The sequence below is a fragment of the Thermobia domestica genome, chromosome 8, assembly GCF_964235325.1.
Source record: "Thermobia domestica chromosome 8, izTheDome1.hap1.1, whole genome shotgun sequence".
Lineage (NCBI taxonomy): Eukaryota > Metazoa > Arthropoda > Insecta > Zygentoma > Lepismatidae > Thermobia > Thermobia domestica.
In genome coordinates, this window is record NC_137461.1 from 140,478,519 (window position 1) to 140,503,026 (window position 24,508).

Genomic DNA, 24,508 nt, shown 5'->3' on the forward strand with positions numbered 1-24,508 from the left:
TGCAACCAAACTTTAGGACTTTTATTATTTTAAAGAGAGGTTTGATGTAGCATATAAACATTGTGTGTCTATTTTAAATAAATACCTATTTTTGTTGTACACCTCCAGAAGGACCAGACCGTCAATTTGACTGCCTCAATTAAAAATCTGTATTTTACTGTTGGTGAGGAAAGTTCTATAGGTTTTTCGCTATATGGGTAAATCTCTGTTGGGAATAATAAATTTTGAAATATTTTACTAACTTTCCCAATGAGTTTGCTATTTTGTGTGTTTTATTTCTGCTTTCCATTGCTGTGTAAATAAGGTAGTATATGGCACTTATTTGAATGATTTTCTTCAATAATGTTCGTGTGTTTTGGTAATAATGTTCCCTGTAGAAATAAAGGTTTTCTTGAAGGTACGTACGAATAATTATCAAAAACATGAGACCTGATAAAATGTTACGTGATTTCTGAGATTTGAGTGAAAGTGAATTGAGCTTGGAAGAAAAACAGTGATATTACTTCGATGAAGACAGCAGCAGTAGCGAGAGTGCAGTCTGAAGCTACCTCTTTGGATAAAAGGAAGGAAAAAGATGCAGAAGCTTTCAGAAATAATCGATGAAATATCTTTATAGCAGCTGATGGGATACACTGGAGTAAAGTGGACAGACAGAACAATTGTGGGGGTACTGCCTCGCACGACATCCTTCGCGAGAAACTGGTTTTATATATATATATATATATATATATATATATATATATATATATATATATATATATTACACATTATGCGTTACATCATATTGAAAATGGTAGTTTTGTTAGTGCTTTTCGCTTGTTGATAGAAGAAACAATTTAGAGAAACATTCTGAAATGCATCGATATTGAAGCTCATAGACAGCGTCAAGATTCTGTTTGGCCGCTGTCAATTGCTGAACCAATTTCATTTCTAGCAATGTTCATATTAAGTGTAGCTTCAGATATAACCGTAAAGGAACTATAGAACAAAAGCTTCCCAATGTTTTATGGAAAGATTGTGGGAAGAACAAGTTTTCTTGAAATAATAAAGTGTATTCGATTTTATGAAAAGTGTCCTAACCCTTCCAGGCTGAAAGTGGACAAACTTGCTTTTTCATCATCTGTGTGGAACTTAGTCCTTGACAATTGTATCAGTCAGTATAAAAGCTACGAAAATCTTTGTGTGGATGAACACTTATTCCCTACTAAGATGAGAAGCAAATTGAAATAATATATGCCTAACAAGCCTGACAAATTTGGATTCAAATTTGGCTGCTTGCAGATGTAAAATCAAGATATGTAGGGCCACTAAATGGCGTTCGCTACCTGAGAAAGGACCACGAACGACGTCGGGACTTACAGTTATGCGAATATAATGTTCTGAAGACGATGGATCCTTTTCTCAACAGCGGACAATGTTACTTGCAATAATTTTTCTTAAAAGTTAAAAATTAGCCGAATGTTTGAAAAAGAAACATATGACTTTGATTTGTAGTATGCGTCCAAATAGAAGAGAACTTCCCCAAATGTCCTCGAATCAGAAAGGAAAACGATATGTTCACTACAAACGTATATGAAGATCAATCAGGATATCTACTTACAGTACACGAGTGTAAGCGCGAGAAAAGTTTTGATTTCAGTGCATAAAAGTTGAAATAAAAATGTATTCAAAATGTAATTTCACTTTAATGTAATAGTGTTTGAAATAAAAATTATTTTTGTGTATTATACAGAGGGTATGCTATAAAGAAAAGTAGCCCAGCCAAGGTCTACAGGATAGGTAGGGTGATCACTTGATTGGTAAAAAAAGGGATTTCATACGTAGGAATTTACATATTATTTATTAAATTTTCATGTCCTTGTCTTGTGAGCGAACTTACGATATTAATATTATATTTAATATATTGGCGGGGTTCAGTGGCTCACCCTGTACTATATCGGGAGAACAAAGTACATGAAACGTAAGCTAGTCGATTAAACACGTCAAATTAAAGCAAAAATAACAGAAATATATATATAAAAAAAAAAAGATGTATATCTCTTGCAATTAAATAGCCGTCAAAATGACGGCTTGGTACTTCTAGGGAGGTAAAAATTTTGGTCCTTCTAGTGTTAACCTTCAGTGTTTGACTAATTGTTTGATTTCTAATCCTATTTTGTTCTTCCTGCAACCCATCTAAACATTCTAATTCCTCGTCCCTGTACTATCTCTTAATTCCTATGAGTCATCCGTAGATGCATATGCATATTTACGGTTGACTGATATTTTTATCTCAAGCTTTTTTTTTTTCCCTTCCTCCTAGTGTCCTATTAATGGCACCATAGCAAGTGTCATATTGCGTCATTCCACCTGTAATGCATAACTTAGTTTCGTGAGACAAGATGATGGCAGAAATTTGCGCCGAATTAGTCTCAAACTAACCGCAGATGTTCAGTTTCATCCCAATTTTCGTCAAACTACGCTGCAATAGGTCCACCTGTGTGAATGGACACACTATCATCCTGGAATATGGCTCATTGCCCGGAAGCAACATCTGTACCATAGGATGTACATGGTCCCCCAAAATAGCGACATAATTAATCACAAGCAATGATACGACCAGTAAACGTAGCACTGGATCCACTAAACTAGAATATTGCGATTCAGAGCATCGCAGCCTTCGCCATGTATCACGTTTGGTTAAAACACTGTGGATCATACGCTTCTTTGGCCGTCCGCCCCACACAGACGAAGACTCGTGTTTTGAAATAGTTAAAAATGACTCATTTGACCCTATCACACGTTTCTAGTCATTAGCGGTCCTTGTTCCGTGTTTGCAGCACTATTAGCGTCGTGATAGAGCGTTATGGCCCCTCAGCTATTTCACCCGTGCAATCTGACAACGTATGTAACTCGTGGCAAACAGAAATTGTCTAGACATGTTCCTCCGTCACTTTCTCGCAGTCTCTCGACGGTTCTGAATGTCAATCTGCTTTAATGCCTTGCAGTACCTGTCGCAGTTTTCTTTCGATCACTGTCTTTACCGATGTTGCTTTTATTGGTCATAATCACCTTGGGCAATGCCCCTCGCAACACGTCCAACCTACTTGCTATTTTCGTCATGCTCGCACCACATAACAAAGCTCTTTTAAATCGTCACCCATTTTACACTTTTACAGTTTACTTAATTCACTCGGCACATTGTCATTTTACTTACATACTACGGAGTTTGACCTCAACAGCCTGCCGCTGCGATCACCACCTGACCGTTGGCAACGCAAACATCTGACACGTGTCCCTAAATTGATATGGATCTGTGCATACATAAAATATGAATCCTCTGAAGTTCACATTGCAGTTTGCCGAGGTTAAGACAGTTTTGTTGAATATTTTTGTAGTTTAAATTTTTTTGTTCAAAGGTATAACTGTTCAAGACAGTGTATATCACTGTATCAATATATGAATCGACACTTGTACATGAAGGTGTTAAGGAATTGACTCAACGAAGTCTACTGCGATAATCACTTTAGCGAATACAATTGCAGAAAACTGAATTCAAATATTCTTTTTCGTTCGAGTTATCGTGTGAAATAACGTACGTACTAACATTGCTATATTATAAAGTCCATTAGCGTAATCCTAATGATGTCAGTAAATGGTCACTTACACTTCGTGGCCTTCGTCAATTAGCAAAAGTAAGAACAGATATCCCAAAATGTCAATAAGGGACTTTGAGGAATTTGATAAAGCTGAGACGACATATATTAAGAAGTGTGAAGATTTGTTTCTAAAATAATTATAGTTTATCGTTGACTAGTCTTGATACCTATTTTTAACTTCTAGTGCGCAAGAGTGACAATGCCCACATTGACGCTTGCTCGTTATATCCTTGAATCTTCCTTAATGGAATACAATATCATCACACGATCTGACTCCAAGCTTGCTGCTGCAGCTTTATATGTTGCTTTAAAAATGAAGAATATAAGTGGCTGGACACCAACGTTGAAGTATTATTCAGGTAAGGTTTAGTACATACTAAAACTTAATAAACTTACCGTATTTGCTGGCGTATAAGACGCACTTTTTTTTTCAATAGCAATTTTTAGAAAAAATATTTTACGTTAAAATTACGGTAACTATTTTTACTTGCATTGTAATGAAATATAACCGTAGAAATAAACACAAAATAAAAAAAGTTACAATATAAAAAGTCAATTTTTGGTATAGTTCATTTATAGTACTTCTGCCAGGGTAGAAAGGAACAAAACATGTTCGGTCAAAATGGAAGATTTCAGTCATCACTGTCATTACTATCACCAGAACTTCAAACTTTATCATATCAGCAGAGGTACCACATTCTTCAATGTCATCCTCAGAACCATCCGGAGCGTTACTGATTCCACATTTTTTGAATGTTTTAATGACAGTTTCCTTTTTCACCTCCTCCCATGGTTTAATCCATTCGCATATTTGTGAGATATTAGGTGGTTCTTCCTGTAGGAACATCAAAAGCAGGGGAGCTCATCCATGTATTCAATTTGGCTCTCATGAATCCTTTGAAAGGTTTGTTGATTCAGACATCCAAAGGTTGAGGATGGCTTATCAACCTTCCCGGGATTACGGCAATGTGAGTTTTCGTATCACGCAGTTGCTTCTTAACAGCGTCTGTTTTATGGGCCCAAAATTAATCCCAAACACGCAATTAAGGTTTCGTCAGTAGTCCACCAGGACATCCAGACCACATCTTTTCTATCCAAATCTTTAATCAGTTTTCATCCATCCAACCTTTCTCATGAACATGAATACAAATACTCCATTTGGTATTTGTTCCGTCGGTAGTTTTTCTTTTAAAGATCTCGAACGGCCTCAATTTCGTTCCATCTGCACAGCATAACACAACAGTGTAGCGCGTTTTTTCATGATCAGTAGATTTTAGAGTTGGTGTTTATGCCCTTTATATTAACTGTTTTATTTGAAAATACATCAAATGCTAAGGGAACCTAATCCATATTTGCTATTTGCAAAAGTTCAATTGTTTCCTGATTTTCAAGACATATCTGTGAAACTGAATGATTTTGTCCTCATACTCATCCGGCATTCTTTGTGCAATTTTTGTTCTAGCGCACACGGAAAGATTATTTCTTTGCATGAATCGTAAACACTACGAAGTTGAACCAATAAAATCGGTGATACCTCTTTTCTCTGTCATACACTTTGATTTGTGGTTGATCACCTTTATAGACACTGCAATCCCCTCCTTCCTTTTGTGTAGTGCTGTTTCTTACATCGAGTTGTGGCCATTTCACGACTCATCTGCAAAGATTATGCTTAGAACGCTTTGTTGCCTTCAGTTCATTTTCTTGCTGTCGCCAGGTCCAGATCATCTTTCCAGAAGGTGGTGGATCAAAATTACGTTCTGCGGGTCTATTTTCATTTTCTTTCGCATACTGGATAACTTGGAGCTTAAAAGCTACGTTGTAGCTGTTTCTCCGTAACACTGTAACAACTTGTCACAACAAAGACTAAAGAACAGCAGGAGAAAACTACCGCCAGTGTTTTGTTTGGTTCAAGTAGGATTACGCAGTTCAAAGAGCTTCAACAATGCACTGAAATCTTATTAGCTTAGAACACTATACTGGTGTGATTCGTTGTTAGCCATTGTTAACGCTGCTTGCATGAAAAATGAAGAAAAAAAAAACTGTTAAATAAAGGTTTTAAAAAAATATTAATACAATCTTCGCAGGCAGATTCCTTGTGGAAAACCCATATCGGCACCATTGAAATATAAGGGTGATCACAAAGTATATGACAGCCAGTAATAATTCAAAAGTATTGTCTATAATGTATTTACACACGTTCCCGGAGTTGTTTTATTGACATAAAACGCACAGCCGTATGAGACGCATCCCTTCTTTTTTAGGAAATATTTTCGGAGAAAAAAGTGCATCCTATACGCCGGCAAATACGGTACAATACATAATTTCATTAGATCAACTGAGTAATGTCATCAAATTCTCAGCAAAGAATAATAAAGTAATAGATTCATACTAATATGGTTATAATTTCACTAAGCGGTTTATTAGCAGTACTTTAGAAGTGCAACCTTTAAATATTGCGAAAAACTCATGTTTATAGAAGTAAACCACTGAAGTGTATGTAACATAAATGTATAAAAATAAGTTCATAAAAAATTCACACCAGTTGCTATTCCTCGGCTCACCGTTTGAAGAACTTAAGACTAATTTCAACGCGAACTTTAATCCGAACTCCTTCGTGACTAGAAGCAGGGGCGGATCCAGGACAGACTTCTTTGGGGGCCCCCCGGATCCACCCCTGACTAAAAGCCAGTGCTCATACTTGAATGAGGAGACTTAAATTCAAATCTTGTTTGGAGTTCATATAGTTCATAAGATTTTGTAGCTCCACTTTTCATGCAGTTTTGATGCTGAAACGAAACGTTAAATTTGACAATTTAGTTTAATCCAATCCAGCCTATGTGTATAACATTACTAATAATTGGTATTTGAGAAAGTCAAATGAGATTTGAAGCTTCAAGACAGGAGAAAATCCAATATAAATCATGGACTCCGAGTCCAAGGGCAAAATCTGCCATATCAACTGTATAGGCCATCCATCTATCCATTCTAAAATCTAGAATATATAGCAAAATGCAGAATTCAATGTCTCTTAATAGTTAATGAAACCTAACGGATAATTGGAGATCAACTTCCGGCTCAAACTGGAACTGGTCTAGTTAGACCGGAAATCAGTATTTTATTGAATAAGGTAATTTTCTTAACGGATTTAGATTCCACGCCAGAAAATGGGACTTCGGAAAACATTTTGGGGTTGAAAACTAGGGTACGAAAAAAATGTTTCTAACCAAAAGTTCTTAACAGTCCCATTGTTCGAGGTTATGTCCACTGTGAAACAGTACTCCTGGCTTTACCAGCAGTGGTACACTCGAACCAGATGTTGCATAGTCGAACCGCAAGGTAGTCTCCGAATAAAACGTAGTTTTCAACACGAATTCGATTATTCGTCAAAATAGGGTTTTTTTTTTTTTAAAGCTCAACTTTTGTTTGTGCAGAGTTGATTCATTTATATTAAGCCGAATTTGAATGTCACCTAGGAAATGTGTTTACACCACCTGTTCCATCTGCAGGCCATCTCTACTGACTTGCCCGGCATCAGTTTCCATTGCAGGAAATCACGTTGCAGCTGGATTATGTATATTGCATCCAACTCCTCTTTACAGCCTTTCCACAGGCTGATGACTGTGCGGACTCGATGATGGGACAGGTACCGCTTGAAGATTTCGAAAGCACAATAGTCCATTGTGCTGGTACCTGAACTGTTGACAGGAATGCTAAAGAAGGGAATTGTCTGAATTCCATTTTTCTGTTCCGTTCGGCAATAGAATTCCAGCGAAGTTTTCGTCGTGTGCTTGGATGCCGTGTCTTGGTGCAGTTCAATCTGGTTCACGTCTTGTTCAAATAATGCTAGTATATTTCAATCAGGACATGTCTGGCAGTACACAGCATTGATTTTGACGTACTACTGTTCTACGGAGACTGTTTTCCCTTATACGGGAAACCGGCCACAATCTTGAAACTTTTTGAGGTACTCTGCGCACTGGGAGAACAACATCCTTCGGCCTTATCAACAGGTCTGTATGTAATGGCACGAGGTCAATTCACGCCTCAAGAGTAACAACGAACTTCCACCGATCAAACGTGAAATGATGATCATACAGCCTCGTGCAGTTCCTTTTTCGCTCAGACACATGACGCAGTTTCAAAGCGTACCCACTACTCCTGTGAGTGGCGCGGTTGATTGTTGCCTGCGATGTGCAGAATTTGCTGGCCATTATCCGCTGTCTGGGGTGAGATTTTCGGAGGTCGCCATACTCCGAAAATCACGCATTAGCTGCGGGGTCATCTTCAGAGGAGGTCGGTTTCTAGTTGCTTGCGTCGGTGTGGTGGACCCAGAATTCTGTGCCGCATATTTCAGTATAATACGATTCATAGTGGCACACCTACACGAAAATTACGCATTTGACACATTTCTATAATGCACGACGACTAAAACTTAGCGTCAAAAGGGCTACAATGAACCCTTCCCAGAATCTGTTCAGTTTCGGCGGCATCAAACTACGCTCAACCATACTGCGTGATTAGCAAGATACTATTGCTTGCCTTGTTGCAACCTTACCGCGATGGGTTGTGCATGCATGGTACAGTTGCATATTGACTTCGGCTCAATATAAATGAATCAACCTCTGTAAATATTACATCCCCGATTTATGATTGTACATTCGCGCAATTTGTCGTTGGGAAAAACTAGGCCTCGCTGAAAAATGGACGCTGCTGGATTCGTCTTGGTCTGATATCACTGGTCTACAGTGAATTTTGTTTTTCTTCAGAAACCAAAGTAGTCAGTCTTTACAGATTTCGACGCGCTGAACACTAATAACACAGTTAAAATTGTCTCCTAGTTCAGGGTTACGAGTAAGTTGGGACTTTACGTTTCACATATATTCATACCATACATACATACCGTAATCAATAGGATATATACATTAGTTGAACTTACCTAGTTTACACGCAGTTTCTTTGCCTTCCTCTTGTGGATGGTGTTTGGAGTATCTCTCTATAGCATCCAGTAGAAATCAACTAACATTGTAGTCCATTGTCCTGTGTACCGCTGTTCTATGAGAGAAATGTCCTGGTGGAACCGCTCGCTATGTTTATCACTAAATACACCACTGTACTTTGGGAACGCATCGAGATGGGAGTAAAGGAAGTGCATCTTCAGTGTCACGTTGCAGCCAATCTTCCAGGTATTAATGAGCTCGTCCTCAAGGTCCCTGTAATTTTTGGCTCTTCTGTTTCCCAAGAACAATGTTGTCACATTATGAAAACAACGCCAGCTGGATGCAGCTGATCAGGGGTTACAGTGAACCCAAACCTTCGCTTGGGAGACCTAAAGTCACTAAACTTAAAATAATGGTTGTTTTGAACTAACATGATAAAGTAACGGCACATCAAAAATCCGATTTTTTAAAAATTGTCAAGCAACAATTTATTCCTTTCCTGGATCACTTGACACGGATTTACCCAAATCGGGAATTACAAGAAAAAACACCTGAAAAAAAGATTGTGAAACAAATTTGACGAACAATCAATTCATGTTAAACTACTGTTCAGAGTACACATATGTTCTATTCACAGACTACCTTGCGGTTGGATTGTAACATCCGATTCGGGTGCACTACTTCCGGTAAAGCCAGGAGTTCTGTTTCACCAATTTTCAGTGAAAATACCCTCGTTGACGTATTCAAGTTCACAAAGCACCACACTTAATTTCTTTGCGTAACTCTCCAAGGAGAGTAAGGACGTTTTGGGGTTGAAAACTAGGGTTTCGAAAAAAAAAAAAAAAAAAAAGTTTAGAACAAAATATTCTTTTTCGGCGTGGAATCGAAATTCAAGAAACTTATCCTTATTCAATTAAAAAATGACTTCCGGTTGGAGTTGGAAGTTGAAAATTTCCATTCGATCCTGCATGTTTTATTTACAATTAAGAGGCTTTGAATTTTCCATTTTGCTATATATTCTAGATTTTAGAATGGTTGGATGAGTGCTCTGGACCTTGTGTATAAAACTTGGTTTGATGCTCAAATCGTTTCTGAAGTAAAGTGCATCGGATAAAATCCATAGTAGTAACTTGATAAATTTAATAAATTCCTTCCTCCACTACTTGGGGTATTCCAGAAGGACGTCGCAAAATCACTACTTCAACGTTTTCTTTTCCTCTTCTGTTCTCGGATCTTATTCTAACACGTAACTAGTTTATAATTCGCATTTAAATGTCTAACCCATTGTCATATTAGAAATGTTTTACATTAAACGTTGAAACTATACACTATATCGATAGTTCCTTAAGTTGCAAAACGTTATTACACAGACATCTTTCGACAAACATTAAGAAACTGACACACTCACACCGCTTAGTTTGTTAGATTTCGTATGACTGGTAATCTGTCTATGCAGACTGATGGATTAAATTGTACGAATTGAATATAGTCTACGTACTAGACTGGGTGAATGGGTTAGTTCTTAGATAAAAATTTGAAATGTAATACGTATTGAAGTTAGTATTAAATGTTTGAGTATTTATAATTAGTTTGTACTCAAGAAGGTATACAAATAATTAGAAATAATGCTTCCCTCTCACAATTCACTTTTTCATACATTTTTTTCCCCTTTTTTTGTGGGCACATATTAACAAATTGTGGAAGTAAATTACTTTAACAACGGAAGAACTAAAATTAATCATGACTTATTAATGATTAGTATAATGAAACTTGCGGGATTCAAACGCTACTTTTACTCAAGGAAGTAAATTATTATAGAAAGGTGTCATGTCCTAGTTCAGTATTTTAAAAATCATGATCAGTTTTATCCTTTCCATTGTATTAATCAGTGTTTTTTTTTAATTTTATTTATTTATTTTAATTTGATGTGATCAAAGGGCAAATACCACAAAAGTGAATTGTGCGGTCTTTTTGTGACAATGTTGCTTTTTCCTTATAATACCGAATATGGAAATACACAGATTAGATATGCTCATAAAGTGCATTAGTTCTGGGTTCTATTAGTGAAGAATGATAACTAGCGTATTCATTAAAACAATGCATTTCTATTTTTTCATTTTAGGGTACTCTTTGGAAGAGATCATTGATATAGCAAAAGAGCTGAATGCAATGTTGCACCAAAAACCAAAGGAGGCATTAAAGACAATCAGAAACAAATATTCTCACAAGTAAGTTTACAAAATCTTAACTAACAAAACTACTGAATTAATCTCCGGTTACTAAAGAATCTCTGCAACTTAATGAACTTGCTTTTTGTCGTTCATTTTATTTCATTTATTCTGACACAAATCTTCCTCCATTTTTTCTCCTAAATTTTAAGTAAAATAAGTTCTCATCAGTATTTCGAATCCTGCGTTTTAAATGGATTGTTCTTTGTAATGTGTACAATTGTACCTATGCACATCTAAGTAATATGTAACGGTGGCTGGGCTACCTTTTACATATATTTAAATACTTCACAATGACTGTACAGAGTTTAAAAGTGAATCTAGTAAACCTAGTACTTTTAGTCAGTATTGGATCATATTCATTGATATTACTAATAATCACTTATTTCAGACTCTTAATTCCTGAATGATCCTTGCACTTTAAAGCTTTTGCTCTTCCATTGAGCGTAAGTCACGAAGGATACTTTACTTCTGTTCCGCAACCAACTATCACTTAGAATTTGGAAATTAGAAGATTGGTAGCACAGTTTCCGTTGATAAATTTCATCGCCATGTTTCGGTTTATTGTGTGGAGGTTCATCTTACATCAGGATCTAGTTCTCTGGAGAGCTTGTCCAATATTGATGAGACTAGTTGACAAACTTCTATCGATGTTCGTAGTTCATATTACGGCATAATTGAAACTTCTTGTCTTTTAGCAATTACTTTTCTATACATAAAATTTTGTTTTACAAAAATAGTTTAACGTAAGAACGGTAAATCTTTTGTTTTGTGAATCCAATGATGTTACTCCGATCAAATTGAAGTTAACATTAGTAAAACCTTTTGCGATTGTTAGTAACTACATAACATAAAATTTATATATATATAGGGTGTCCGGTGAGGAAAGTCAGACTTTAGGAGGTGATAGGGGAGGTCATTCTAAGCAAAAATGCTTATGTAAACATATGGTCTATTCCCCCTCGTTCCGGAGATACGGTGGGGATAACTTTGTCTCTTGCACTTGCCGATTTTCGTTTGAAACATTCTAGCACACCCCGTAATTAGTTATGTTACATATTATACCTCGTTTGAAAGATAATGAAACAAGTCTGCAGATGGTATACAAATTGTCCCAGTATTACATAAGAGGGAAGTAACGGAGGGAAATTTTTCGAATTTCCCTATAAAATTTCCTTTTTTAAACAGTTTTGCACTGTTCTTGAGTGGAAACAGTAGCTATAGGAACAGTATTTGGTATACAGTATCAGTTTCACCTAATCAAACATATAATGTTTACTCCATAGGATGGTAATCCAGATAGAGCAAGCATTATATTTGATAGTCGTAAATAGGACGTTTGCTCGAGCGTTGACGATGAAACAAGTTATCCGAAGAAAGCTCCTTTCAACGACAACTACACATAAGCAAAAATTCTACTTACAACTTTTAGAAACACAAAATATTCAGCATCGTAATTTCGGAAAATTAACAAATTACACAAATAAATAGAAAGTAAATTTTGCACCATGTACTCAATAGACAGCCATGAGGCGTGGGAGATGACATGCACAATCGCAGAAAATACTCGTCAATTGATTTGATAATTTAATAATACGTTAATAATACTTACAAATCCAATGTGGGATATCGGTTACAATACTGAATTTATATGGATTATATGTAAATAACTAAATAGGCGAAGATACTTGGAAGTTACATTTTTATACTTTATTTCTGTGCAGCGTTATGCTAGAAGCTGTCCTTTTAGTTGCTTTCGCGCGCCGAATGGTTTTTTTTTTTTCGCTAAATCTCTTCAGCTCTCGCTGTTCGCGTGGATTTCACGCGTTAAATGACGTAAGAGCGGACTGATCTGTGATTGGCTGAAGAAGTGTTGATCAAGGTCACTACGCCCACACGCATCTTCGGAGTGAGAGAACACACATACATACACAGAGAACGTCGTCTGCTAGTATATGCTAGTTCTTTTAAATTAAAAAGAGAATTAAACTGCTTGAACTGCATACAGCCAAAATAATGAATAAATGAGTTTATGACAAACATCCAGATGAGGTGTCAAATTTTTATCTTCATTAGAAGCCGTAAAAAAGGCATTCTTCCTGACTCCTTACTCTAATAACATGACAATGTTCGAACTTTCCATAGATGATAATGGTTACGAATATTAATAAACGAATGTTTTTATGCAAAATTGGAGAAACAATACTATTCCCTAACATACGAGAGCTCTACATTTCTATGCGGGAACACTAATGACAGTTCTCAACAACAGATGACAGTGAAACTTGAATTAATTTTTTTCGTACAACATACTACCCCAAAATGTGCATTACAACAGGGTTGTCGAAATCATACTTACTTCTAATGCACAGACATTTTGCTTGTCTCAGGTACTCAACAGAGACGTTGCCACTGTTATATCCAATTCCGATGCCAATGTTATGCCCCATTCTAGAGGCATTCAACATCGTCAAAGAGCGCAGAGAAGATATCTGTCGGGCAACACTGTATGTAGTGACGCGCATTGCAAAGTGCGTTGAGGAGGACGGTGATATGATTGAATATTTGCTGCACGGGCAAAATAATTACGTTGAAGGTTGACGCTAGTAGGTTTACGTCTGTATCTGTATGCATTAGAAGTAACTATTGTTTATGTATTAAAGTAATTATTGCAGTAGACATTCTGGTGTAGTATGTTGTACGAAAACTTGAATTCGTTTCACTGCCATCTGTTGTTCAGAACTGTAGTGTTCCCGCGTAGAAATGTAGAGCTTTCGTATGTTAGGGAATAGTATTGTTTCTCCAACAACTTTGCATAAAAACATTCGTTTATTAATATTCGTAACCACCATCATCTCTGGAAAGTTCGAACATTATGTTGTTAGAGTAAGGAGTTAGGAAGATTTTTTTTTTTTTTTTTTTTTTAATAAATAATACGGCTTCTAATGAAGCTAAAAATTTAACACCTCACCCGGATCTTTGGTATACAGTATCATTTTCGCCTAATCAGATACTGTTCTTATAGTGAAAGTGTTTCCACTCAAGAACAGTGCAAAATTACTTTAAAATAGTAATTTTATAGGGAAATTTGAAAAATTCCCCTCCATTACTACCCTCTCTTATGCAGTACTGGAACAATTTGTACACTATCTGCAAGCCTGTTTCATTAGCTTTCAAACGAGGTATAATATGTAACATAACCCCAACTACAGTGTGTGCTAGAATGTTTCAAACGAAAATCAGCAAGAGTAAGAGGCAAAAAAGTTACCCCCACCCCTATCTCCGGAACGAGGGGGAATAGACCCTATGTTCACATAAGCATTTTTGCTTAGAATGACCTCCCCTATCACCTACCAAAATCTGACACCCTATATCTGGTAGCATCTGCTGCAACCATATTTTGGCACAAGTACTTAGCTGCTGTTTATCAGAGGTATTCCTGCCTTTAGCAAAAAAAAAAAAAAAATAATGAGAATTGAATAGAGGTCTTAGAGGTAATGCAATTGATGTCAAATTATATTTCTTAAAATTGAACCCAAAAAAGACAGTGTAATGGATATTGGATAGTAGAAACAAAAGTGTGGAAGATGAAAAAAGATATTTTGTTTAGAAAGTGTAGTCATAGAGGGCGAATGCAGTGACTCAGAAATTTTAAAAAAAAAACTAGTTTCCCAAATTTTGCAGTTCTTTATAGCTTGTTGATATGCTAACGTTTAAAACACGCAAAAAAAAAAAAAAAAAAAAACGATGGTTTCATATGCCCCATTGTTACTAGTTGAAATAGTAACAAGTATTACATATACGCTCCCACGGAGCAACACTTGACCAGAAAAGAATGTGTATTGACCGTCGTAAACACTTCTCAAAGTATGGTATTTTTGAAGTTTCAAACGTTCGCATATCAAGCTGTAAATAACTGCAAAATTTGAACTACTTTAAAATTTGTCACTGCATTCACCCTCTGTCTGCACTTTCCAAACAAAACTAATACGTTGCCTCACCTTCCACAGTTTTATTCTATGTAATATCTATATAAAATTTTCTTTTTGCTTCAGTTTTAAGAATTATAACTTGACATATCATCTGCAGTACCTCTCATACCTCGATGCAACTGTTGTCAAATTCATGCTTTAGGCATGCGTACCTTTGACGCAGTGCTAAAGTTTACTTGTCAAATTAATACGATTACAGTAGATACAAGAATCCGGGAAGTTCGGAAACTTTCGAGCAGTTTATATATTATACACAAATTACGAAAGCAATGTAAAAATGTGTAGTTACTGAAGGTCCTTTCATGACAAAGTTAAGAAAATAGCGAATTCATAATGCTTTTTTGTAATATTAGTTATTTATAAAGTATGAGCTCTTACTGTTAAAAGGAGGAAGGGAGCGAAGAAGATATTATAAAATTTAACGGAACAGTTTTGCTCCTTTTCCCAAAATGGTACTAAGCACACTTTAATATACAATTCAGTAATTAAAAGTGCTGAATGCAATTGAAAAAATACACGAACATCCGTATTTCATCCGTCAAGAAAATAACATATCCGTAAATACTATGTTGATGCGGATATATTTGCGCAGACCTCCATTAGTAGTAAATGTAATAAGACTATTCATGGCTTTGGATTAATTGTTTTAACAAAAGAGACACTGACCAAAGCTTAAAACTTTACTTTATTTTAAATTATAATTTGTTACTGTTTCGGATATCTAGCATAGGTAAATAAGAAAAATAAATAAATAAATAAAAATAAAAAAGTACAACAATGACTCTATATATGACTGTTAAAAGAATTTAAAATTTTTTATAACAATGAATATATATATGACGGTTAAAGAATTTAAACTCTGTTATAACAACATTTATATATATGTCTGTATTTTCATTAATTTCGATCGTGTCTGAAGAAGGATATGCTAGATATCCGAAACAGTAACAAATTATAATTTAAAATAAAGTAAAGTTTTAAGCTTTGGTCAGTGTCTCTTTTGTTAAAATAGTAAATGTAAATTGTTCAGAACTAATTCCTGTTTTTAATTCTAATAGAGGTGCTGGTGACCATAGTTAAGATCTAGATTGTTACCATTCCCAACAGTGGATATTTGAACTGCGATTTTTTTTTTATTTTAACATCCCACAATTATGCACAGAGCAGTGTTCGAAGAGGGGGGGGGAGAGGCGGTATGTTTTATTGCGATTTTAACTCTACATACCGGCTATCTAAATGTTAAAATACAGTGATATGTTGAATTTCTATTTACATAAAGACTGACAACCACTGGAGAGCTTCGCTTTAGTTACTGGGGGCAGGGAGGAGAGACTGTTTAGTGGTAGATTTCACTCATCTGCATTAAGTAGTGACCACTAAACAAGGAAACAAAAAGAAATATTCAACAATTCTGAAACGTAAGGGCGTCACATTTTCTTCGTTCCCTGACAAAACTGAAAAATGGATTTAGCAGGTTTTGCTTCTATATCCCTGAAATATACACGAAAATGCTCAAAAACAGTTTTTATATTAAAAACTTCCTGCGGGAGAACTCTCGGGCCCCACTCGACTGAAGGGTATTCCAAATCCCGGAAGAATCGCCACAGCAGACAACTCCTAAATCCGCTCATGCTCAAAACGCGACATTTTAATAGAAATTAAGAAGACACACACATATATACGAAAGAAAAGATTCTATATGGCACATCAAAATATAAACTAGATTAACTTTGAAGGCACCTCATTTTAAAAACAAAAGATAAGAAAAAGACAACAAAAATGTCGGTGCTGTCAACTTAGAAATTATTTCTACATGTAAAAATAAATTATATTTTTTGTGTAAAGCTATTCGTCAATTACTGCATATAAAAAATGGATGGGTTAAAGGTGTATTAGCATCCACTTTCCAATGACGGTATGTCTTGATCAGTAACAAACCAGAGGCAGTATGCCTTCATCACTGAAAAATCAGAGGCGGTATGGTATACTACCGCATAGTCTCATTTCGACCACTGGCACAGAGGCTGAGAGAGATGGTGAGATGGATAATAAGTGTGAAACTAAGAAAGTGAGTGGGAGGAACCGGAAATTCATCCACACAGTGTACGTCCACAGTCCATTTTGGACTGTAATCTTGCAGGAACCCACAAACAAAAAAGTGATTATAAAATGGTCCAACAACCAAATATTTTTTTCTCTGGTACGTGACGTGGAGGGTCCTTTTTAGTATTTGTTATATAAGGCATGCTCAACTGAAAGTGGGACTGAGGTTGGAGCGCCGTTATTCCTAGTGGTAGAACTTTGCGATTTCCCTGGTAGTTAGCAGTGTATGTCAGGAGGAATTTGACATACAGTGGATAACGTCTGTGTGTTGTTGACTGCAACAGAAGCGAGATAACAGGTAATGAGCGTGCCATGGATTCCTCCAAACAGGCTCAACGCGCAGTAATCCAATATTTGTCAGTAGGTGTTAGTGGAACTGACATTTACCGTCGAATGAAGGATATGTATGAGACTGAGTGTATGTCACATGTTCAGATGGTGTAGTGAGTTTCGTCATGGACATGAGTACAGCGAACATGCCACGACCAAGTCAACCACATGTTGTCATCACGGATGAATAAATTGCTGCAGTGGACGCCCTTGTGAGGAAGAATCGTCGAATGACCACCCGGGAGATTGCAGACAGCCTGTCTGTGAGCAAGGGAACCGATGAAGTCCGAGAAATAGTTGAAGTTCCGCACGCAACCCTCAACTTTCATCACAGACAGTATCCATCTTCTCGTGGATCAATGGGACACCTGTATCATTTACCTAGATGATTATGTACAGACAGTATTGTTACACAGATCTTGTCCCTTATGTAACACTTTTCAATTTATAGTGTATCTATGTATTAAAACTAAATACACCTTTGCTTAAATGTATCAGTCCCACTTTCATTTGGGCATGCCTTATATTTTAGCTTAAAATCCAGTGTATTTACTGTTAAAAATTTTGAAAATTCAATTTGGTGGGACCAAAGAACGGATTAATCCATTTTACATATTTATAAAAGCAGACACCTCCAATGTTACGTTCCTAATAGTTCAGTCGGGTTAGTAGTTTTTGCTAGCTGAACTGCCTCCTACTTAATGCCAAGAGATGTCGCTAGCATGCAGTTTGCAGGAGCTGAAGGCTTTGGGGAAATAACTATTATAAAGGGAAAATGAAATGGGACGAACTGGAGCAGGGTTATGGGGCGATTAAGTTCGTATACCAAGGTACCACTGTTTTCAAGAATTGAATTGTATCAGTTTAAGAAATAAGCATTTGACACTACTAATTATCATATAACTAATACATGGTGCATAAGCTGTCTACACGAATGGACAGTACCTAAGTACATAGTATTTTTTAAAACTGTTCTGTAGGCTCTACTGCAATAATTCTTAAATACGTAGACTGATAATTAAATCTTTAAAACGAAACATACTAACAGTTTACGAATGCGAAAAAGAAAAGAAAAAAAAAACAATGAAAAAGCTAACTGAGTTACAGATTAATGGAGAATTGATATATTTTCTCGATTTCAATCAGCTATAAAGGATCCCTGGGGTCGTCTACATTCACCTAATCAGTTGACATCAAAATACACATTTCCAATATTCACTCAAAGAAGAAATGTAATCTCAGGTTTGTTTGGGGGCGGAGGGTAGCGACGTAAAAGTACTACATGAAAAACAGAGTAAACAGTAAGAATTGCTTCCTTTACAACTTACAAAGTTTCAAAAACGGAAGAAAAAAAAAAAAACTTGTCTTTGTAGGACAATTTAAAACTCGTGACATTTTGAGAAATTCAGTGTGATGTATTATACTGCTGTGCAGATATCATGTTTGAGATTTATCTGCATATGAAGTTAACGACGTACAAAAGAAAGTGTATTGGCTGAGGACAGCAAGATGGGAAATGGACAAGCAAGTGTCAAACTAGGTCCATTTAAGCTCTATAAGGTCATTCGATTGGTCACACTTAAGTACATTCTACGAGAACCTAAATCTCTTCCCTTTTCTTAAGTATATCATTCCGTGACAATTTATCAATTCCAATTTTGTCCAAATCATTTAAAGGGAACCACCTTTACTTATATTAAAGATGAAACTAATCAACGTCACAACAGTAAACTCTTGATTTGCAAACTCTGACATCACTGGCACAAGGAGTCGTTATTGTTTATTCCGTGTGAGAATAACGTTGCTTCATTACTTCAGAAAGTACAGATTATGAAATTAATTCAATTACAAAAGCTGTACAAATTACATTTCACAAGAGATTTTATCACATGTGTATACGGTCAGTGATGACTGGCAGAAGTGAATGACATCAATGACAAATCGATATGCCTGTAACATTTTATCCCTAAGGACTGCCTTTACGAAAAAGAAAAACCCCAAACTTGGATGCTCATAAACAGTTCCAAGAAAACTTAACGACAGCTTCTGGCAAACATATAACATTGCTCTCAAATTAAGGAAGAAATATTAAAATTTCTTGATGACAGTACTCACAAATAAGACAAAGAAGCTTTAAATAATTTAACAATATTTTTTTAACCCAAAATTTCTTAACTGCATTTTCATACGAACTGTTACAAAATACTGACTAAATAGGTTATACAATGAAACTTTTTAAATTTGAACCTAAAGAGATTGTAAACAATTTAATTATCCACAATTTCAAAGTTATGTTCATTTAACATTTACATCATATCAGCTGCTTTACTCGTATATAACACAGGTCGACATAGTAGTTGAGAGCATGTTATTTATTATTGATAAGCAGAATAAATTTTTCTAGTTCTTTTGTGTGTTTTGAAACATCCTGTAAACTGACTTGTATATAGATCGCAAATATATTGACTCAACAGTATAATACGAGGGCGGGGTGAAAAGTTCTCGGCCTGATAATGAAAGATTGCGAATTTCAGTTAAAAAATGATTGTATTTTTCGACATAATCTCCATTAACTTCAATACACTTGGTCCAGCGTTTCTCCAACATCAGTATTCCGTCCCGGAAGTAAGTCTGGAAGACTGTGAAAATAGCCATTCACGACCCTCTCAACTTCTTCATTCGATGTGAAGCGCTTTTCAGAAAGAAATTTCAAGTTTGGGAACAGATAGATGTCCGATGGTGCCAAATCAGAATATGGGGGATGACCGAGCAAATCGTACCCCAAATCCGGCAGGTTTCCCATCGCCAATGCACTCTTGTGCACAGGTGCGTTGTCCTGGTGAAAGATGATTTTCTTCAAGGTAGGCCTCTTCTCGCGAATTTCGCATCCAGTTGGTCGAGAAGGTTGGAGTAATATTCGCCTGTAATTGTTCTCCCGTTTGCAAGGTAATCAATTAACAGGATCCCTTTCGCATCCCAAAACACACTGGCCATGACCTTTCCGGGCGATACGATCCTCTTCGCTTTCTTCAGCGCTGTACCACCAGCTTCCACACATTGCTTGGACTGTTGTTTCATTTCTGGCGTGTAGTGGTGAACCCATGTCTCATCCATTGTCACGAATCGCCGCACAAAATCGGTCGGTCGGATCCCTTTTGAATCGGTCCAAAGATTGCTGCGAAAATAGTTTTCGAATTTGCTTTTGGTCGGCAGTCAGCAAATGCGGCACCCATCTTGCCCAGAGCTTTCGCATCCCTAGTTCTTTGTGCAAGATGTTTCGCACCCGTTCTTCCGATATCCCCATACTCTCAGCTATCTCACTGACCTTCACTCGCCTGTCGTCCAACACAATATTATGCACTTTTTCGATTATTTCCGGTGTGGTTGCGGTTTTCGGCCTTCCTTCATGTGGTTAATCTTCGAGGGATGTGCGACCACGTTTAAATTCAGCTGCCCCTTTTTAACGGTTGACATGGAAGGAGCAGAGTCCCCGTAAACTTTTGTCAACTTCGAATGAATTTCCTTAGGGGTTAATCCATCCAAAACAAAAAATTTGATTACCGCACGATATTCAAGTTTATCCATTTTCCTAACTAACACGCAAGACATCTAACTGCAACAATGTCTGGACACAAATTACTTAAAAGAACAAGTTGACACTCGTTCTACGTACAGCTGAAAAGCGCCCCTAGGCAAGAACAATAAAATTTTGCTGATTGGAATGCCATCTCTGGGTCAGTCGAGAACTTTTCACCCCGCCCTCGTACACGATGGATTATTCATGTGTCAAGATTTCAGATTTTTAAATTTTGTCCCAACAGAGCTACAGGATGCCCACATTTTGATTTATTTTTATTTTCCGTGTTTGAAACTTTGTAAGTTGTTACGGAGGAAACTTTCTTTTTCTTTTTCATGTAGTACATTTAGGCAGCTACACCCTCAAACAGTACGCCTGAGATCACATTCCTTCTTGGGATAATATGCCTTTGAACGTTGCAAATTTGTGCAATGCTAGGGGGGTGGGGGGTCTGGACTATTTTGCATGTCATTAAATGTGTATTGGACATAAGATAGGCTGTTCTTTCCCGAATAAATGGTTTGTTTCATCAACCCAGCATTCACCAGATCTGAGTAATATAAGTTAACGCAAACCTTGACAGACGCAAAAATCAGTTCGTTAAAAATGATTGCCATCGGAGTTGGAAAAAAAAATGTTCGGACTCTGTAATCATATAGGAATCCACAAAGAAAAATAATTTGATTTATAAAATGGTCAAGCAATCCTCATTGGCAGATTTCATATGGATAGACCCTTCATGGGAAAGGAACTTTTCAGAACCTATGGCGAATACACTAAGATTTATATTTTTAAAAATATAAAGTATAGAAGTCTAAAAATAGCAGCGAAAACTAAACTGCAATGCGACCCGAGCTCAGGGGAAACGTACGTACAAGCAACACGGAAAACTTGCTGCTCCTTCGAATTCCAAGGCAGCGTACGTATTCTGTCAAAATTTACTGAAACTTCTACTTTGTATTCCAAGTTGTTTGCGTTCTAAGGGGTTCGGATTCCGGAGGCAAAACTTCCTTTGTTACTGATACAAACTAAGAACGATTGTTAAAATAGTTCTACTACTCAACATGATATACATTTTGTATACGTGTTCCATAACAACTATCATTAAGCAGGGCAGGTCTTAATCAAATTTAGTGTGTGCTTTCTTTCAGGTTTCCCAAATAGGCCTATTAATTTGGATTAACACCAGTGAAGAATAGAGATAAACAGATAAATTCTTACCCAGTTTTGAAGTAAACTATATAAATCATGCGGTAACAACTTTTTGTATAACTTCCGTAAAGAAAAACATTAGATACGTCATGTAGTTCCTTGATTTATAATAATAGTGAAAGTGATTTTAAATTTAGGATTATTCCCATTGAGGCCATAATCTGCTAGGACAAGGATAAACCGTGAAAGGGATATATTAACACTACTTTCCTTTTTTTAAAAAGGATTTCTATCAAACGTGACACATGCTTTTCCATGTTTGACATCTATTACCTGAGATTAAAATTGATCAAGGATAAGTAAATGAACTCACCTCCAACTTAAGAAAATGTTTTAATGTAGCTTTCGGTAAATCTTTATTTTAAAATCACTTGTTTGCTTCAAGTTGAAGTCTCAGAAGAGCAAATTTCCTTACCACTTTCTGCAGTACACGGGTGCTGTCAAGTAATTCACGAATTTGAGCTGGTTAATGAGTATGAAGTACGACTTGGCATCTGCATCCATAGTACGTATAACTAAGACATGGTTTGTGCTGCTGGTAGGGATAAATTTGGTGGCGGAATTCTTTAGATAGCTTTCGTGGAAATTGCATTGGTGAAATTTAATTTTGTGTAATTCAACATTTCAAGAATATCATTTTTGAAATTAAATAGGATTCCTCAAGCTGATGTATATGGTTCTTATGGTTTCCTTTCCAGTAAATCTAGATAAAGATAATTTATAATAATCTTTTCACTTAGAAACACTCATAACTTAATGTTGAGTGACATAATAGTGATACGAATGAAAATCAGGACAGTTTTGTTTCAAATTATCAAAATTATTTTGTATAGCTGTGTGGTCAACCGAGTCATTCAACACACACACACACACAACTTAAATTCCAGCAGTGCACATCGTAACGAGCGACTGATGCAATGACTTTTCGTAATGCATACTCGAAGATCATGTATGATGGGTGGTAGAGGTTAACTTGAAGATTCGTAACACTCCCAGAATAATAATAATAATAATAATAATAATAATAATAATCATAGAGTTTCATGACAAGGAGACGTGGAAGCTAGGGATGGATTTCCTATCACCACGACCAATTAATCTGTTCCGTTGAAGTCTATTGAAGTCACTTCTGATTTTTTGTATAATCTATCTCTATATATAAAATAGGAACTGGAGACTACGTGCAGATGAAGCTTCGATGATTTGCTCTAGCTGCGGTGGCAGAAGCAGTGTGTGTAACCTGGTTACCACGAAATCCCCCCCCCTTTTTTTTTCTCTGAAAAATGGTCCAAATTTCAGCATAGATTGCAGTGAAAAATATTACCCTGGTGACTGCGCATATCCTCATAGGCACGTTAGAATGAGAAGGAAACTCAATATTACTCATTTGAAAAGCTGCTTTGATCACTATACATTAATTATTTCATGGTACTGTCAGTTTTCATAAATTTGCATACTTGAGCAGGAAAAAAAGTCACTTTCTCGATAGGTTTGTCCTGCTACAGTTGCAATCTATAGGGACAGAATCTGAAATATTTGCTTATCTTCGGCACAATTTGTCACAGGATGTCCAATTGTTTACTAGATCTGACGATGGATTTCTTTGCACTTGGTGTGAAAGTTAGAAAATCTATTGTCTCAGTACATACTAGTGGACTGCCGGATGACTTCGCCTAAAGATGCAACCTCCTCCATTAAAATCAGAATAACAGCTAAAAAAATTGTGCTTACTGAATGGATCTTCAGCACGGTTTTCAAAAATTGTTGCATGTCAATAAGACGGGTTATGTGTGAACCTAAGATAAAACTCTTAACGGCGAACTGTTAAGTACATGGTTTCTTTCAGCCATTGAAATTTTTTTAAGCTTAAGTTTCTCTAGATAACTTTTGTGTATGTCATAAACGTAATGTATAGGTTTCTCAGGACGCAAAATTTCTGATCGCCAGGCCACCATTAGCGACTAGAAATTTAGAGCTGGCGACCAGTGTTCAGTAGGATGAGTTCTTCCTAAACTCATAAGGCTGCGCACTTTGTTTCGCACGAAAATAATTTTTACTGAGTGAGAGAAAACACGGAATGTGAAATCTTCACAACAGACATGGAAAGTGAAGTCTTCACAACATTGTAATTCGCTCATCCTTTCCCACCCTCAATCGTAAGATATTTAATATGTATCTGAATTGTTCAATTCAAAATTATCCTGAACCTAATTGTATAGTTTTGAAATTTTATGTTCTGATGTAATCTTTGTCTAACGAAAGGCCGTGGGGGAAGTGGGGGCTCTCATAATTTGTACGTGAGATACTGCTGGTGGCCACCAGTTTTGGATTGGCAAGTGCGTCTGACTGAAATTTTGCGCCCTGGGTTTCTAATTGGGAAGAAAATTCGTAGTAACCGTACGATAGTTCTATGCAAAAAATCGTGAAATGTTTAGCTCTTCCATTTAACTTAAATATGTGGACGTAATAGAGCTGCAAATGCTTAATTTAT

At 36.4% G+C, this 24,508-nt stretch overlaps 1 protein-coding gene across 3 annotated transcripts in view; it reads left to right on the forward strand.

The window, feature by feature from the left end:
* Positions 1-24,508, forward strand: part of CycB3 (cyclin B3) — a 101,349-nt gene that overhangs the window by 71,078 nt on the left and 5,763 nt on the right. For all 3 annotated transcript variants that reach the window (XM_081769057.1, XM_081769058.1, XM_081769056.1), the window contains exons 7-8: positions 3,823-3,997; positions 10,698-10,803. In XM_081769057.1, the coding sequence (XP_081625183.1) occupies positions 3,823-3,997; positions 10,698-10,803 (281 nt within the window). The remainder of the gene's footprint in view (positions 1-3,822; positions 3,998-10,697; positions 10,804-24,508) is intronic.